At 40.2% G+C, this 17,094-nt stretch overlaps 1 protein-coding gene across 1 annotated transcript in view; it reads right to left on the bottom strand.

Moving 5' to 3' along the window:
- Positions 1–2,358, bottom strand: part of HIKESHI (heat shock protein nuclear import factor hikeshi) — a 40,220-nt gene extending 37,862 nt beyond the window's left edge. Inside the window, exon 1 of the mRNA XM_027580527.1 lies at positions 2,135–2,358. Within this exon, the coding sequence (XP_027436328.1) occupies positions 2,135–2,164 (30 nt within the window). The 5' untranslated portion in view covers positions 2,165–2,358. The remainder of the gene's footprint in view (positions 1–2,134) is intronic.
- Positions 2,359–17,094: the final 14,736 nt, after the last annotated feature.

Below are 17,094 nucleotides of genomic sequence, written 5' to 3' on the forward strand. Positions count from 1 at the left end.
AATAAATAAAATCTTAAAAAATAAATAAAAAATAAAATAAAATAAGATGGTATTCACAAGCCATGAAATAACCATCAGGCAAAATAAATATCTGTTAAACATCAACTCTACCAAGCACCAGACATTCTATAAATCTGTATTATGACACACTAATCCTTAACCTTAGGGAAAAAGATAACTCTTTTATTTAAGAAAAAACCTTCAAGCAATGAAACTGAGTTCATAACTTTAGGTAAGTGGACTTCTCTAGTTAGAGAATAATGAAGTTTTGGATGTCTCCAGGTCTACTTGCCCTTCATTTTGATGAACATGTTCTCTGGTTAACAGAGTCAGACACCTCCTAAAAGTCTTATCTTTAAGAAACTCTACTGGATATCTATCACAGAGGTTAGATGTTAGGTAAGTAGACACAGGTATTGCTGTAATTAAATTTCCACATTAGCTGACAACATGAGATACATGGAATCCATATGGTCTTTTCTTTAAAAAACACACAGGGGCACCTGGCTGGCCCGGTTGTAAAGTATGACCCTTGATCTCGGGGTCGTGAGTTCAATCCCCACGTTGGGCGTAGAGATTACTTAAAAATAAAAAACTAAAAATAAAATAAAACACACACACAGGGGCGCCTGGGTGGCTCAGTCGTTAGGCGTCTGCCTTCGGCTCAGGTCATGATCCCAGGGTCCTGGGATCGAGCCCCGCATCGGGCTCCCTACTCGGCGGGAGGCCTGCTTCTCCCTCTCTCCCTCTCTCTGCTTGTGTTCCCTCTCTCACTGTGCCTCTCTGCTTGTGTTCCCTCTCTGTGTCTCTCTGTCAAATAAATAAATAAAATCTTTAAAAAAAAAAAAAAAACACACACATTTTAAATGTCATTCATTAATGACACTCACTCATCCGAGTCCCACACTTTAGCCCAGGCTGGTCCTTTCATTTTCCCTGCGAACAGCAGGATCAATTCAGTTATCTCACCAATATTACCAATTACCACCATCACCAAAGTGGCCTCCCAGTCATTCAAGAGACAAACCTTCTGAGGCTAGTCATCTCCAATTTCTTTGTGGTTTCTTAGAACTGTGTACAGAATACATTACCAAAAGTTGATGAAAAATTTAATTCAACAAATGGGCTGCAAAATTTAACAAAGCAAGCAGATAAAAGAAAAAGAACTCTGGGTGAAAGGAGTTAAGTCTAAAAAGGATTTCTGGGTGGTTTCTAAGGAGGCAAGCAAGATTCATTCTCTAAATTATTCCTGAACAATTACAGGTGCTGATCTCATTTAACTCTAATAATCTGGCTAGGCAGATTATCTCTTTTGACCAATAAAGATTTTCGCAGCTCCTACCCTTCTGGGGTATCTCAACACTCACACTTTAGGCGTTTCTATCAGCCAACTTCCAATTACTTTAAGCATATTTTTTTTTAAGATTTTTTATTTATTTATTTGAGAGAGAGAGAGTGAGAGACAGCACGAGAGGGAAGAGGGTCAGAGGGAGAAGCAGACTCCCAACTGAGCACGGAGCCCGATGTGGGACTCGATCCCAGGACTCCAGGATCATGACCTGAGCCAAAGGCAGTCGCTTAACCAACTGAGCCACCCAGGCGCCCTAAGCATATTTTTTACTGGGGTCCAAGGACTCCAAAGGTACACACTGCCCCAGCACCTTAACCTTTTAGAAACAGTATGTTACAGACTCGATTCAAATGTCAGGTTTACCTCTAAGTTACTGTATGAGCTCAGGCAAGTATTTAAACTGACGATTGAGCTTAAGTTCATCAACTACAAAATAAAAATTAAAATAACCATCTCACGAGTTAGGAGGGTTAAATTTGAGATGCTAAATAAGAGCTACCTAGAAGGCTCAAATTATCAGAAATGGACAAAAGGCGTGCAATGCCAGGCATACAGATAATGCACACTCGATAAATAGCAGCTAATGTGGCTACTATTCAAATGATTGAAAAGAGCCGAGGGCAGAGGAGAACGAACACCCCAGCACCCACTCTACACCCTCACATTTAGCTGGAAAGTACACTTGCGGGGGTGTTCCCCGCATCTCCTGCACCCAAGCACCCTCCCCTTCCCGAAGCCTCGCCCTCCTGCCCCCTTCCTGATACCACCCGGCCCCATCCTCACCAGCCTCCCTGCCACCAAACAGCCAAACATGGCGGCGACTCCGCTCAGCCGGCAGGGACCCGAAGCTGGCGCCTAAAAGTCCTGGGGCTACTGCCCTAGTTGAGCACAAGAACCTTCCAGAACATGGGGGAGGACGCCAGCCCCTCCACTACATAGCGACTAGGCCAGCGGCACGAACGCCTTCTACAGCTGCGACCTCTGACCCCACTTCCTAACCAGCACGCCTCTCAGGCAGCGAGTACTTCCGGGGCTTACACAAGCCTCCCCAACTAAGGGAGAAAGTCAAGCCAGAGCCAGTATAAGACTACAAGTCCCAGACTGCCCTGCGCCGGCTTCCGGGAGGAGAGTCAAGAGGCCCTTTCGGGATTGACTGTCCAATTCCCAGATTTTCAAATTCGGTGCCAGTAGGTGTTTCTCACATTTGTGTAACATTTTAGAGATTACAGTGCGCTTTACAATAATCACTTCACTAGGTCTTGGCAAAAACCTTATGAGGTCTGCGAGGAAATTACCCAGAGTGACCAGCTCCCAATCTTTACACAGCACAAAATATTGGAGCCCGAATCCAAGTCCCGATCCAAATCCAGGGTTCTTTGTCCTACGTGGTATCTCAAAAGTACTAATTTTTAACCAGCCGTTTAGTGCTTACTGACAACTTTATTGTAGTTCTTTTCAGCTTCACTTAACTCCCCCATTTATTTTCTGTAAGCAAGGTATTATAACAACTTTATAACTTTGTGCTTTAATGTCTCCATTTGCAAAATAAGAAAAATAATTAATTGTAGCTATCTTATAGGGTTGCTGAGAGGATAAAATGAATTAGTGTGTATAAAACAGAATAGAGTGGCAGCAGTTAATTTATAGGGGTTTTAAATGTCTTATTTTTTTTTCTATATGCATTTGCAGTAAAGGTTCATAGGAAATAAAAAACAATAGCCCAAAGAACTGGCATCAACTACTGATTGACACCAATACTCATGCTCCTTTCACAGCTTTAATTATCTTCCTAGATAGAAAGGTAAGATATCCCCTCCCCAACAGTTTCTGCCCTGATTGAAATATATGAGTTTAGGGCACCAGTCATCAGCAGGTCTGTCCTTCCAAACCCAGGTTATATATAGAGGATCAAAAAGTTTGTAACAATCCTCTGGCCTCCACTCTGGTTCCATAAACTGTGATCATTTATATTATTTCAGATATTCCTTTTAGATAGCCAATCCAAAGGTGAAGAGATAGATGTTTCTATCGATGTCTCCAACTTTCTACCTAAAAAGTCCTAGAACCTTCAAAATAGAAAGACCATTTATAATAATATCACTTCATGAGGGGCAGATACACTGCCTGGGTTCAAAGCCCATCTCTGTCATTTAGTACAGCCATTTCTCATTTTCCCCATCTGTAAAATGGGATAATAATAGTATCTGCATCAAAAGGTTGTTATGAAGGTTCTTGCATGAAAAGTACTAAATAGTAGCCAGAATATAGCTTAATAAAATGTTGGCATTTAGCATTATTACCTCTCCTGACAGATTTTCTGTGTCTTCATAGAAATAAAAATAAATACATTGAAAAAAAAATAAATATATTGGTCTTTGCCTATAGTTCCTGACACAGGACACTGAAACCCTTGTAAATTCCCAAGTGATAAGAGCACTAGGAGCATCTTTTATTCTAATGAGGTGGCTCTGGGTAGACTCCTGGTTGGGGGCCGGTCACCAGAAAGACCGAGCCATGATTAGAAGCTTGGAATTTTCAGCCCCACCCCCCAACTCCAGAGAAGGAAGGACTGGAAATGGAGTTAATACTGGATCATGCCTATGTGAGGAAACCTCCATAAAACGCCAATAGTAAGGAGGGTGATGCACCCCAACTCCATAAGGACAGAAGCTCCGGCACCTGGGACCCTCCCAGACTTTGTCCTTTGTATCTCTCCATCTGGCTGTTAATCTGTATCCTTTATCATATCCTTTAACAAACTGGTAAACATAAGTAAGTGTTCCCCAGACTTCTGTGAGCAAATAATTGAATCCAAGGGGGAGGAGGTCATGGGAACCTCCAGTTTGTAGCCATGTCAAACAGAAGTTGTGGGTAACCTGGACCTATTACTGGCAATTGGCATCTGAAGTGGGGGGCAGTCTCATGGGACTGAGTCTTATGGGACTTAACCTGTGGGATCTGATGCTATCTCCAGGTAGTATTAGGATTGAGTTAAATTGTAGGACACCCAGCTCGTGTCACAGAATTGTTTGGGGCGGGGGGAACCCACATATTTGGTGTCAGAAGTGTTGTGAGTGTGGTAGTAGTGTGAGAATGAAGGAGAAACAGAAGAAAGACCAAATTTTTTTCTTTACATACCCTTACTATGCATTTGATGGTCTGAACAACTCATACTTTTCAATCTTTTTGTGCTTACACAACTTGTTTTACCTACCTATAATATTCACTTGGCAACTTATACAAACTCCCAGTTGTCTCAAAATATTTTTTTAAGATTTTATTTATTTATTTGAGGGAGAGAAAGTGAGCAAATGAGAGAGAGAGAGAGAGCACCAGTGGAGGGAGGTGCAGAGGGAAAGGGAGAAGCAGACTCCATGCTGAGCAGGGAGCCTGATGCGGGGCTCAATCCTGGGATCATGACCTGAGCAAAAGGCAGGATGCTTAACCGACTAAGCCACGCAGGTGCCCCAAAATATTTTCTTCAGGAATCTTTCCATGGTCTACCTGATAATTAGTCACACATTATCTTACAATTTTACTTAATGGTTTGAGAGCTGGCTAGCTTAGAAATTATTTTTATGAACAAAAGTTGCTGTATATTAATTATCTCAGTCTTTGTTATGTGGGATTTCAGACTTTTCTCCATTTTGCTGGTGAATAGTCTAGTTCTAACATTGGACAAAGAATTAGAAGCAGTGGGTTTAATATCTTTCCTCCAGACTATAAAAGCCAGCCTTCTATTCACCAAACTCCATTATTTCTACATACAATAGTTCTTTGTAACTAGAGGCCAGAACTAGGGGCCCCTGGGTGGCTCAGTCGGTTAAGCATCTGGTTTTTTTTTTTTTTAAAGATTTTATTTATTTATTTGAGACAGAGAGAATGAGAGAGAGAGAGCACATGAGAGGGGGGAGGGTCAGAGGGAGAAGCAGACTCCCCACTGAGCGGGGAGCCCGATGCGGGACTCGATCCAGGGACTCCAGGATCATGACCTGAGCCGAAGGCAGTCGCTTAACCAACTGAGCCACCCAGGCGCCCTCGGTTAAGCATCTGACTTCAGCTCAGGTCATGGTCTTGGGGTCCTGGGATGGAGGCCGGCCTTGGGCTCCCCGCTCAGTGGGGAGTCTGCTTGTCCCTCTCCTGGGACTCCTCTCCTAGCTTATGCTCTCTCTCTCTCAAGTAAATAAATAAAATCTTAAAAAAAAAAAAGGACAACTCACAGAATGGGAGAAAATACTTGCAAATTATATGTCTGATAAAGGAGTCATATCCAAAATACATAAGGAATTCTTACAGCTCAAAAAATTTTTTTAAAAATTTTTTTAGGGCGCCTGGTTGGCTCAGTTGGTTAAGGGACTGCCTTCGGCTCAGGTCATGATCCTGGAGTCCCGGGGTCGAGTCCCACATCGGGCTCCCTGCTCAGCGGGGAGTCTGCTTCTCCCTCTGACCCTCCCCCCCTCATGTGCACTCTCTCTCTCTCATTCTCTCTCTCTTTCAAATAAATAAATAAATCTTTAAAAATTTTTTTTAAAAAGCAGTTTTAAAATGGACAAAGGCTCTTATATTAGTTTCCTAGAGCTGTCAAAACAAATTACCAACAACTAAGTGGCTTAAAGCAGCAGAAATGTTCATATAAAAACTTATACATAAATGTTTATAGCAGCATTATTCATTATAGCCAAAAGGTGGAAACAGTGGAATGTCCAATAATGGATGAATGGATAAACAAATGTGGTATATGCATACAACAGAATATTATTCAGCCATGAAAAAGTGAAGTACTGATATATGCTACAATATGGATGTACCTTGAAAACATTATATTAAGTGAAAAAAGCCACAAAGGTTATATATTATGTGACCCATCTGTATGAAATATTCAGGATAGAGAAATCTATAGAGACTCCAAGTAGATTAGTGTTTGCTTAGGACTGGGTGGGTGGGGATGTGGAGATAGGGATGATAGGTAGCTAAAGAATACAGTTTTTCACTCTTTTTTACCAACTTAGCCATTTCTTAAGTATACACGACAGTAGTGTTATCTATATGCACCTTGTTGCAACAGATCTCTAGAATTTTTTTATCTTGCAAAACTGAAACTCTATGCCTGTTAAACAATTTCCATATTCCCCTCCCCCCAGACTTCTTGAGGTGATGGAGATGATCTAAAATTGACTGTAGTGATAGTTGCTTGTATATTGAATATACTAAAAACCATTGAATTATATCTTAAATAGGTAAATTGTATGGTATGTGAATTATATTTCAATAAAACCGTTTTTAAAATCAGTACCATTTGGGGCGCCTGGGTGGCTCAGTCGTTAAGCTTCTGCCTTCGGCTCAGGTCATGGTCCCAGGGCCCTGGGATCAGGCCCCGCATCGGGCTCCCTGCTTGATGGGAAGCCTGCTTCTCCCTCTCCCACTCCCCCTGCTTGTGTTCCCTCTCTCGCTGTGTCTCTCTCTGTCAAATTAAAAAAAAAAAAAAACTTGAAAAAATTTTAAAAAATAAAATCAGTACCGTTTATAATAGCATCAAAAAAATTTATGTAAAAGTGCCTGTGAGCAAGTGGGCCATCCTGGAATGGGATAGAGGAATTACATGAAAGCCTTCCTGCCCCTAGCTCCACAATACTGCTTTCAAGGCTCATATCCCCCAGGTAGAAGACTGGAAGATCCTTCTCAGGAAAAACTGAACACTCCAGAGATACCGTTATCTTGAAATCTTTGTTGACAAAACTGATAGGCTGCCTAATCCTACCGTAGTGAAACATTCCATTTAACAGCTCTCCCCATTTTTTTTTTTTTAAAGATGTTATTTATTTGACAGAGAGAGCACAAGCAGAGAGAGAGAGAGGGAGAAGCAGGTTCCCTGCTGGTCAAGGAGCCTGATGTAGGACTCGATCCCAGGATCCTGGGATCATGACCTGGGCCAAAGGCAGCCGCTTAACTGACTGAGCCACCCAGGCGTCCCTCTCCCCATATTTTTTGCTTATAAATAGAACATGCCACTAAGGATCACCAGACATTTGAGGAAAACCACTATCAAGAAAGAGAGTGACTGGGGAGGAGAGTAGGGGGATGGGGTAACTGGGTGATGGACATTGGGGAGTGTATGTGTTGTAATGAGCACTGGGTATTATTATAAGACTGATGAATCACAGACCCGTACCCCTGAAACAAATAATACATTATATGTTAATTAATTGAATTTAAATTTAAAAAAAAAGAGAGTGACCAAAGTAAAGAAGTGGGGGAGGAATTCAGTAAATACAAAAACAATACAAGATGCAGAAAAAATTAATAAAACCCTATGGTGTTATCCAGAGAGAGAGAGAGAGAAAAATAGAGAGATTGTACTATTAAAATAAAAATAGAATGCTATAAAAGTAGAAAATCAAAGAACAAGAAAGAACCCATGAAATTTAAAAATATGAGAACTGAAGAGACAGTTTTTAGTTTTGTTGTAAGAGAAGGTCAAGGAACTATCTCAGAGAAGAAAGCAAAAAGAAAGAAATGGGAATCAGGAGAGAATACAATTAGAAGATCAATACAGGTCCAATATGGGAGAATAAAGAAAACATTGGACAATAAATTTCAAAGAAATACTATTTTTAAAAATTTCCTGGGGCACCTGGCTGGCTCAGTTGAAAGAACATGCAACTCTTGATCTCGGGATCCTGAGTTCAAGCCCCACCTTGGGTATCACAATTACTAAAAACATAAATAAAAAAGAAACTTAAAGGGCGCCTGGGTGGCTCAGATGGTTGAGCGTCTGCCTTCAGCTCGGGTCATGATCCCAGGGTCCTGGGATCGAGTCCCACATCAGGCTCCCTGCTCCTTGGGAGCCTGCTTCTCCCTCTGCTTCTCTCTCTCTGTCTCTCATGAATAAATAAATAAAATCTTTAAAAAAAAAATTAAAAAAAAAGAAACTTAAAAAAAAAAATCCTGAACTGAAGGACATGGGTCTCCAGAAAGAAGAGGCTCATTGAATGCCCAGCAATACAAATCAAGACCCACCAAGGCTCATCCTTATGAATTTTCAGAATACTGAAACTAGGGCGCATGGGTGGCTCAGTTGGTTAAGCGACTGCCTTCGGCTCAGGTCATGATCTTGGAGTCCCGGGATCGAGTCCCACATCGGGCTCCCTGCTCAGGAGGGAGTCTGCTTCTCCCTCTGACCCTCTTCCCTCTCGTGCTCTCTATTTCTCATTCTCTCTCTCTCAAATAAATAAATAAAATCTTAAAAAAAAAAAAAAGAATACTGAAACTAAATAGATTCCATAAAGCTAAAAGAGAAAGTTACATACAATGACTGGGAACCAAAGTGAATTGACCTCGGTACAGCAACAGTGAAAGCCAGAAGACAAAGGAAAAATGCCTTCAAAATTCTGAGCATAAATTATTTCCTGTCTCAAATTCAATATCCAATCAAAATTCCACTGAAGTAAAGGATAGAATAGATATTTTCAGACCTGCAAAGTTTCCAAAAAAAAAAAAAACACCTCCTTATTCTCAGGAAATTACTGGATGTGCTCCTCCCAGTAAAAACCAATAAAGAGGGGCACCTGGTGGCTCAGTTGGTTAGACATCCGACTCTTGATCTCAGCTCAGGTCTTGATCTCGGGGTCATGAGTTCAAGCACCATGTTGGGCTCCATGCTGGGCATAGAGCCTACTTAATTAAAAAAAAAAAAGACAATAAAGAAGAAGACATGAAATGAGATTCAGAGTATAGGATAGTCAACTAAGGGGAGTGATAAAGAGAATTTCAAAGGTGATGGCAAAAAGAAGTCCCAGGACATATGCAGAGAGCTATAATCCAGTGAGCCTGTAGAGGGATTTGTTTTTTCAGGGGGAAAAATGGAATAGATTACTATTTGATACTTTTGACATGAAAAATTATACAGAGAGGTGTTTTATGGAGCTGGTGTGGTGGATGGATGAAGACTTGGCCTCAGTCAGATAGTCAAACTAAAATGGAAAAAGAGGCCATTATTTAGGCCAATAGAAATAAAATTGTACAATAAGGTGACATAGCACAAAACAATATGTACATGGATGTATTGTTCCCTATGGCTGCTGTAAGAAATTGCCACAAATTTAGTGGCTTAAAAGAACACGCATTCTTTTACTGTTCTAGAGGTCAGACATCAGACATCAGTTTCAACTGGCCACAAACAAAATGTCAACAGGGCCACAGTTTTTCCAGAGGCTCTAGAATAAATTCCATTTCCTTGTCTTTTTCAGATATTAGAGCTCCATTCCTTAGCTTAGAGCCCCCTTCTTCCACCTTCAAAGTCAACAATGTAGCGTCCTGCTCCAGTCCTCACATTGCCTTCTTCTCTGTCAAATATCACTCTGCCTTCCTCTTATATGGATATTTGTGATTGCATTTAAGATCCACCAGGATAATCCAGAAAAATCTCCCCATCTCAATAGCCTCAGCAATCATACCTGTAAAGCCTCTTTTTCCATATAAAGTAACATTCACAGGTCCCAGGGATGAGGACCTGACTATTTCGGGAGGGCATTATTCAGCCTACTATACTATCTTAATAAAAACTCCAAATGTGGATTAAATAAAAACTGTTATTTAACTACACTAAGAAGATGAGAGGAGAGGAAGAAGAGGTATGGACAGCTAAAATCTTCCTCATATTCAATATATATTAAAATGAATGAATCAAAAGAGAACAGCAATTGCATATTAGAATGATAAGGTAAACACAAGAAGAAACAACTAAAAACATAGTGCTTGCGTCTGTGGAATAGAACATTGAGCAGAAAACTACTGTTTTTTGTTTTTTGTTTTTTTGTTTTTAAAGACTTTTTACCATTTCACTTTTTAAACTATGTGCCTATATTATTTTAATAAAAAACCTAATTTTATAAAAGTGAAAAAAAATGAAGGACTTGGACTAATCTCTAAAATCCTTGCATTGAATGTGCCATGATTTTATGTCTCTTTAACATTATTGTTTTAAAACACCAGCATCACAGCCTCCGAACTTTTGATGCCTAAAACAAACACAATCAGGAAATCATCAGTAACAATCACACTGGTATAAGAATGTCAGCTCAGAAAGAGACATATTGGTGATTTCAAACTTTCCAAGTGATAGTTCTCTCTTGAAGGGAGATCTAAGTGGCTTTCCCATTGCCTACCTTATCACCTATAGCAGATTGCAAAAATAGCACAAATTCTTCTCCCTGTGCCCATGACTTTGCAGCTTCTCACATCAAGAGATGGAATCTATTTCTTCACCCTCCTGGCCTTCTTACCTGATTTGATGGAAAGAATGCAGAAGTGATGTGCCAGTTCCAAGCCTAGGCCTCAAAAATATTTGCAAGCATCTGTTCTAGTTCTTGGAACTTTGCCAGTCTACCACAGGAACAAGCCAAGGATAGCTTGCTGGATAATGAAAGACACCTGGCCCCCGTGCCTCAGCCAACAACCAGTCAAACCTTAGGAACAGAGCTACCAAGCTATATTGCAGCTGAGCAGACATGAGTGAATCCAGTCAAGACCAGAAGAACCTCTCAGCCAAGCTCAGCCAAAATAGAATCATGAGTTAAATAAAATTTGAAATGTTTTGTTATGCAGCAAAAGCTAACTTCTATGTAGTTCCTTCACAATTTGTGATTGCATTTTATTCATTAATTTTCCTTCTCTGTAACAATTACTGGTAGTTATCTATTTAACATCCATTCCCCCCTTCTTCTTTGTTAACAGAACCCCATTTTTGTTCAGGAATGCATCCCTCCTCCAGGAGGCTCAGAGCCCCAGAGGGAGGCCCTGCTTAATCTAACTAACAATTTTCCTGTCCCTTTGCAGTGACTGGTTTAGGATCAATCCCATGACCCAGTTCTGGTCAGTGAAACCTGAAAGAAAATCTGCTGGGTGCTGGGATAGGTTTCTTGGTCTTAAGAAAATCACATGAAGAGATGATTTCCTTCTGCACACAGACATAACTGAAAGCGACACCTGACGTTGTAGCAACCAACCATCCTGAAAGTTCAAAAACAACCTGGCAAAAAAATTTTATACAAAATTTTAGCAGTTTAAATTTTAAAATTTTTAGCAGTTTTAAATTTTGCCTCAAATAAAACAAAAAACAAATAATGGCTAATACTCAAAATGAATGACTTTCTGACAACCTACAAAGTAATGGTTTTGGAATTAAACACATATACACTCCCTCAACTTGTTGCACACAATATAACAGAAATCACCCAACTTGTTAAATTTCACATCAGCCTGGGGTAACTGAAGCAGGGAAAGTGAAATGAGTCTGTTTTATTCATCTAAAGTTTTGTTCTGTATCAGAAAAGAACCACAAAATACCAAGAATCTTTTTAGAAATCCATCATACCAAAATGATAGTCATTTTCTACCTAACAGGGGAAACCCCCAGGTAATAAATGAAAGTAGGGGAAGTTACAAATTTTATAGTGTTAGAGCTATATTTTATGGTTAAAGAGACCATCTAGCACTTTTTTTTTTTAAGATTTTATTTATTTGGGCACCTGGGTGGCTCAGTCATTAAGTGTCTGCCTTTGGCTCAGGTCGTGATCCCAGGGTCCTGGGATCGAGTCCCACATCAGGCTCCCTGCTCAGTGGCAGGCCTGCTTCTCCCTCTCCCACTCCCCCTGCTTGTGTTCCTGCTCTCGCTGTCTCTCTCTGTCAAATAAATAAATTTTATTTATTTAAATTTATTTATTTATTTATTTATTTAGAGAGCCCGATGTGGAGCTTGATCCCAGGACCCTGGGATCATGACCTGAGCCAAAGGCAGACGCCCAACGACTGAGCCACCCAGGCGCATCCAACATGGAGCTTGAACTCACGATCCTGAGATCAAGAGTTCATGCTTTACTGACTGAGCCAGCCAGGAACCCCTAATGTGGATCTTGCTCTCAATCTCCTTGGTAAAAACCCTCTAGACTAATTTCCCCTAGATCAGTGTGTTTCAGACTGTAGGTTGAGATGATTATTAGGTTGTGCAATCGGCTTAGTGAGTCACAACTGCATTCCAAAAAAAAAAAAAAAAGAAAAGAAATAGAAAATGTCAGAATACATCATACATGGTAAATGTATTGTTTCATGGAACTTCTTGTTTTGGTTATATATATATATATGTTTGTGTGATTGGGATATTATAGTCTACTTCTTACCATGGGTGGCGTTAAAAAAAATTTTTTTTAAACTACTGTCCTAGATGATGCAATTAAGCAGAATGACTATCTCCTTTGCCTCAAGTGAGAGTTTTCATTCTTAAAGCACTTCTGGACAATCTGACCATCAGTTCTTTAGACCTCTGCCCTTCTCAGGCATTTCCTTAAAAACAAAACAAACAAACAAACAAAAAACCTTTAAAATCATTTAATTTCTATCCAGGCCCTTTCCAATATTCTGTAGGATGACACACCTAAAGTCACATCCCAGTCTTTTCTTAGCCAATTTTGTTTTCCCAAGACTTCATTGTACTTGTCATCTCTACAACAGAAACCATCTACTCTGCTTCATAGATTTCTTCAGACTCAGGTCCCTGCTCACAGAGCACAATATGGCTCCCAGCCTCTGCCTTATTTCCTATTGCTGAAATTGTTATTTTTCTTTTGGGGGCAAATGTGGGGAGAAGGGGAGAAGGTGGAGAATCATTCTATTCATTTTATTTAAAAGGACCAAAGAAGACCAAGATAGAGCCAGAAAGAGACTGATAACAAGAGTAAATAGTTTAGAAAAGAAATGAGAACCTATCAACAGAGTTGTCAGTGCCAGAAGGAGCTTCTAAGAAAAGGGAGGCACAGGACCTCAGGTCGGCCCCAGGCAGGATCAGTTTCACAAGTGTGTGACCAATGCAGTAAGTAGTATGGGGCCCTGGGCTCAGAAAGAACCCATGCTTAGTTCAAAGCCTCCTCTGGGGGCGCCTGGGTGGCTCAGTCATTGGGCGTCTGCCTTCGGCTCAGGTCATGATCCCAGAGTCCTGGGATTGAGCCCCGCATCTGGCTCCCTGCTCGGTGGGTAGCCTGCTTCTCCCTCTCCCACTCCCCCTGTTTGTGTTCCTTCTCTCGCTGGGTCTCTCTCTGTCAAATAAATAAAATCTTAAAAAAAAAAAAGCCTCCTCTGCTCCCATCTTGACATTCTTGGTAATTTTCTTTGAACTTGCATTTTGTAAGTATTGTAAGTAAAGTCCAGTGGGACAAGGCAGCATGTATGTGAAGAGGGGACTCGTGCAATATGCGTATCTGTCTACTGTTCCTTGCCTCTCTATTCATATGTAACATTTTTGATTCTCCATGAGCAAAGAATTCCATTACAAGATTCAAAATGAGTGCAAGTGTGTTTCATCTACAATTGAGTGGGCAGGGGTCTGAAAACCCAAGAGGCTATGCTTTCAGTTTGAACCAGAACTTGGTTTAAATAAAGAAGACAAAACATTTTAAGAAACTCGAACAACTAAGGAACGCTATCCTTGCTTATGTTACTTCTTTACTTCCTTGTGTTAGTCAACCACTTACACTGACGATAACACAGAAGAAAAGGGAAAGATAAGGCAATGGATGGTTGTTTACCTTTATCCTAAAATCAGTAGGTCAAATGCAGAGAATGTTGGTAGAATGTGTGATATCAAGAAGTGAAATAAACGTTTTGTCCTGCATTTTCACTGTACTGCCAAGAACTAAATACACATGAAAGTACAAGTTACAAAATACCAGTTGTAAAATTTCAATAGGATTTAAATGCTTTTATGTTTGCATTGGAAACTGTCATCATACAATATGAAGATGAATGGTAAAATTCTTGCTAATATACAATCTTAACTTAGAATGGCGTTTTTAGTTAGAATAGCATTAAAAGCAAATATAAAAATATTATAAGTTGAGAAATCACAAAAAGAAAAAAGCTTTTGTATTTTTCAGTACCTTTAAGGGCATCTTTCTCCTGCTTTTTAAACAAGGCACTTGCATCTATGAAAAAGCCACAGCGAATATCATTCTCAACGGGGAAAAACTGAGAGCTTTCCCCCTGAGCTCAGGAACATGGCAGGGATGTCCACTATCACCACTGCTATTCAACATAGTATTAGAAGTCCTAGCCACAGCAATCAGACAACAAAAAGAAATAAAAGGCATACAAACTGGCAAAGAAGAAGTCAAACTCTCACTCTTTGCAGATGATATGATACTTTATATGGAAAACCCAAAAGACTGCACCCCAAAACTGCTAGAACTCATACAGGAATTCAGTAAAGTGGCAGGATATAAAATCAATGCACAGAAATCAGTGGCATTCCTATACACCAACAATAAGACAGAAGAAAGAGAAATTAAGGAGTCGATCCCATTTACAATTGCACCCAAAATCATAAGATACCGAGGAATAAATCTAACCAAAGAGGCAAAGGATCTGTACTCAGAAAACTATAAAATACTCATGAAAGAAATTGAGGAAGTCACAAAGAAATGGAAAAATGGTCCATGCTCATGGATTGGAAGAACAAATATTGTGAAGATGTCAATGTTACCTAGAGCAATCTACACATTCAACGCAATCCCCATCAAAATACCATCCACTTTTTTCAAAGAAATGGAACAAATAATCCTAAAATTTGTATGGAACCAGAAAAGACCTTGAATAGCCAGAAGAATGCTGAAAAAGAAAAGCAAAGCTGGCGGCATCACAATTCTGGACATCCAGCTGTATTACAAAGCTGTCATCATCAAGACAGTATGGTACTGGCACAAAAACAGACACATCGATCAATGGAACAGAATAGAGAGCCCAGAAATGGACCCTCAACTCTATGGTCAACTCATCTTTGACAAAGCAGGAAAGAATGTCCAAGGGAAAAAAGACAGTCTCTACAACAAATGGTGTTGGGAAAATTGGACAGCCACATGCAGAAGAATGAAACTGGACCATTTCCTTCACCACACACAAAAATAGACTCCAAATGGTTGAAAGACCTAAATGTGAGACAGGAGTCCATCAACATCCTAAAGGAGAACACAGGCAGCAACCTCTTCGACCTCAGCCGCAGCAACTTCTTCCTAGGAACATCGCCAAAGGCAAAGGAAGCAAGGGCAAAAATGAATTTTGGGACCTCATCAAGATAAAAAGCTTTTGTACAGCAAAACAAACAGTCAACAAAACCAAAAGACAACTGACAGAATGGGAGAAGATATTTGCAAATGACATATCAGATAAAGGGCTAGTATCCAAAATCTATAAAGAACTTATCCAACTCAACACCCAAAAAACAAATGATCCAATCAAGAAATGGGCAGAAGACATGAACAGACATTTTTCCAAAGAAGACATCCAAACGGCCAACAGACACATGAAAAAGTGCTCAACATCGCTCAGCATCAGGGAAATCCAAATCAAAATCTCAATGAGGTATCATCTCACACCAGTCAGAATGGCTAAAATTAACAAGTCAGGAAATGACAGATGTTGGCAGGGATGCGGAGAAAGTGGAACCCTCCTACACTGTTGGTGGGAATGCAAGCTGGTGCAGCCACTCTGGAAAACAGTATGGAGGTTCCTCAAACAGTTGAAAATAGAGCTACCATACAATCCAGCAATTGCACTACTGGGTATTTACCCCAAAGATACAAATGTAGAGATCCGAAGGAGTACATGCACCCTGATGTTTATAGCAGCAATGTCCGCACTAGCCAAACTGTGGAAAGAGCCAAGATGTCCATCGACAGAGGAATGGATAAAGAAGATGCGGTGTGTATATATATATATATATATATACACAATGGAATATTCTGCAGCCATCAAAAGGAATGAAATCTTGCCATTTGCAATGACGTGGATAGAACTGGAGGGTATTATGCTGAGCGAAATAAGTCAATCAGAGAAAGACATGTATCATATGACCTCACTGATATGAGGAATTCTTTTTTTTCTTTGTCTTTAAATTTTTTATTGTTATGTTAATCACCATACATCATTAGTTTTTGATGTAGTGTTCCATGATTCATTGTTTGTGCATAACACCCAGTGATCCATGCAGAACGTGCCCTCTTTAATACCCATCACCAGGCTAACCCATCCCCTCACCCCCTTCCCTCTAGAACCCTCAGTTTGTTTTTCAGAGTCCATAGTCTCTCATGGTTCATCTCCCCCTCCAGTTTCCCCCCCTTCATTCTTCCCCTCCTGCTATCTTCTTTTTTTTTTTCATTACATATATTGCATTATTTGTTTCAGAGGTAGAGATCTGTGATTCAACAGTCTTGCACAATTCACAGCGCTCACCATAGCACATACCCTCCCCAATGTCTATCACGCAGCCACCCCATCCCACCCACCCCACCCCCACTCCAGCAACCCTCAGTTTGTTTCCTGAGATTAAGAATTCCTCATATCAGTGAGGTCATATGATACATGTCTTTCTCTGATTGACTTATTTCACTCAGCATAACACCCTCCAGTTCCATCCACATCGTTGCAAATGGCAAGATCGATATGAAGAATTCTTATTAAGAGAGAGAGAAATTGAGTTGATCCCATTTACCATTGCACCAAAAACCATAAGATACCTAGGAATAAATCTAACCAAAGAGGCAAAGAATCTGTACTCAGAAAACTATAGAATACTCATCAAAGAAATTGAGGAAGATACAAACAAATGGAAAAACATTCCAGGCTCATGGATTGAAAGAACAAATACTGTGAAAATATCTATGCTACCTAGAGCAATCTACACTTTCAATGCAATCCCTACC

Source organism: Zalophus californianus, chromosome 11 (genome assembly GCF_009762305.2).
Source record: "Zalophus californianus isolate mZalCal1 chromosome 11, mZalCal1.pri.v2, whole genome shotgun sequence".
Classification (NCBI taxonomy): domain Eukaryota; kingdom Metazoa; phylum Chordata; class Mammalia; order Carnivora; family Otariidae; genus Zalophus; species Zalophus californianus.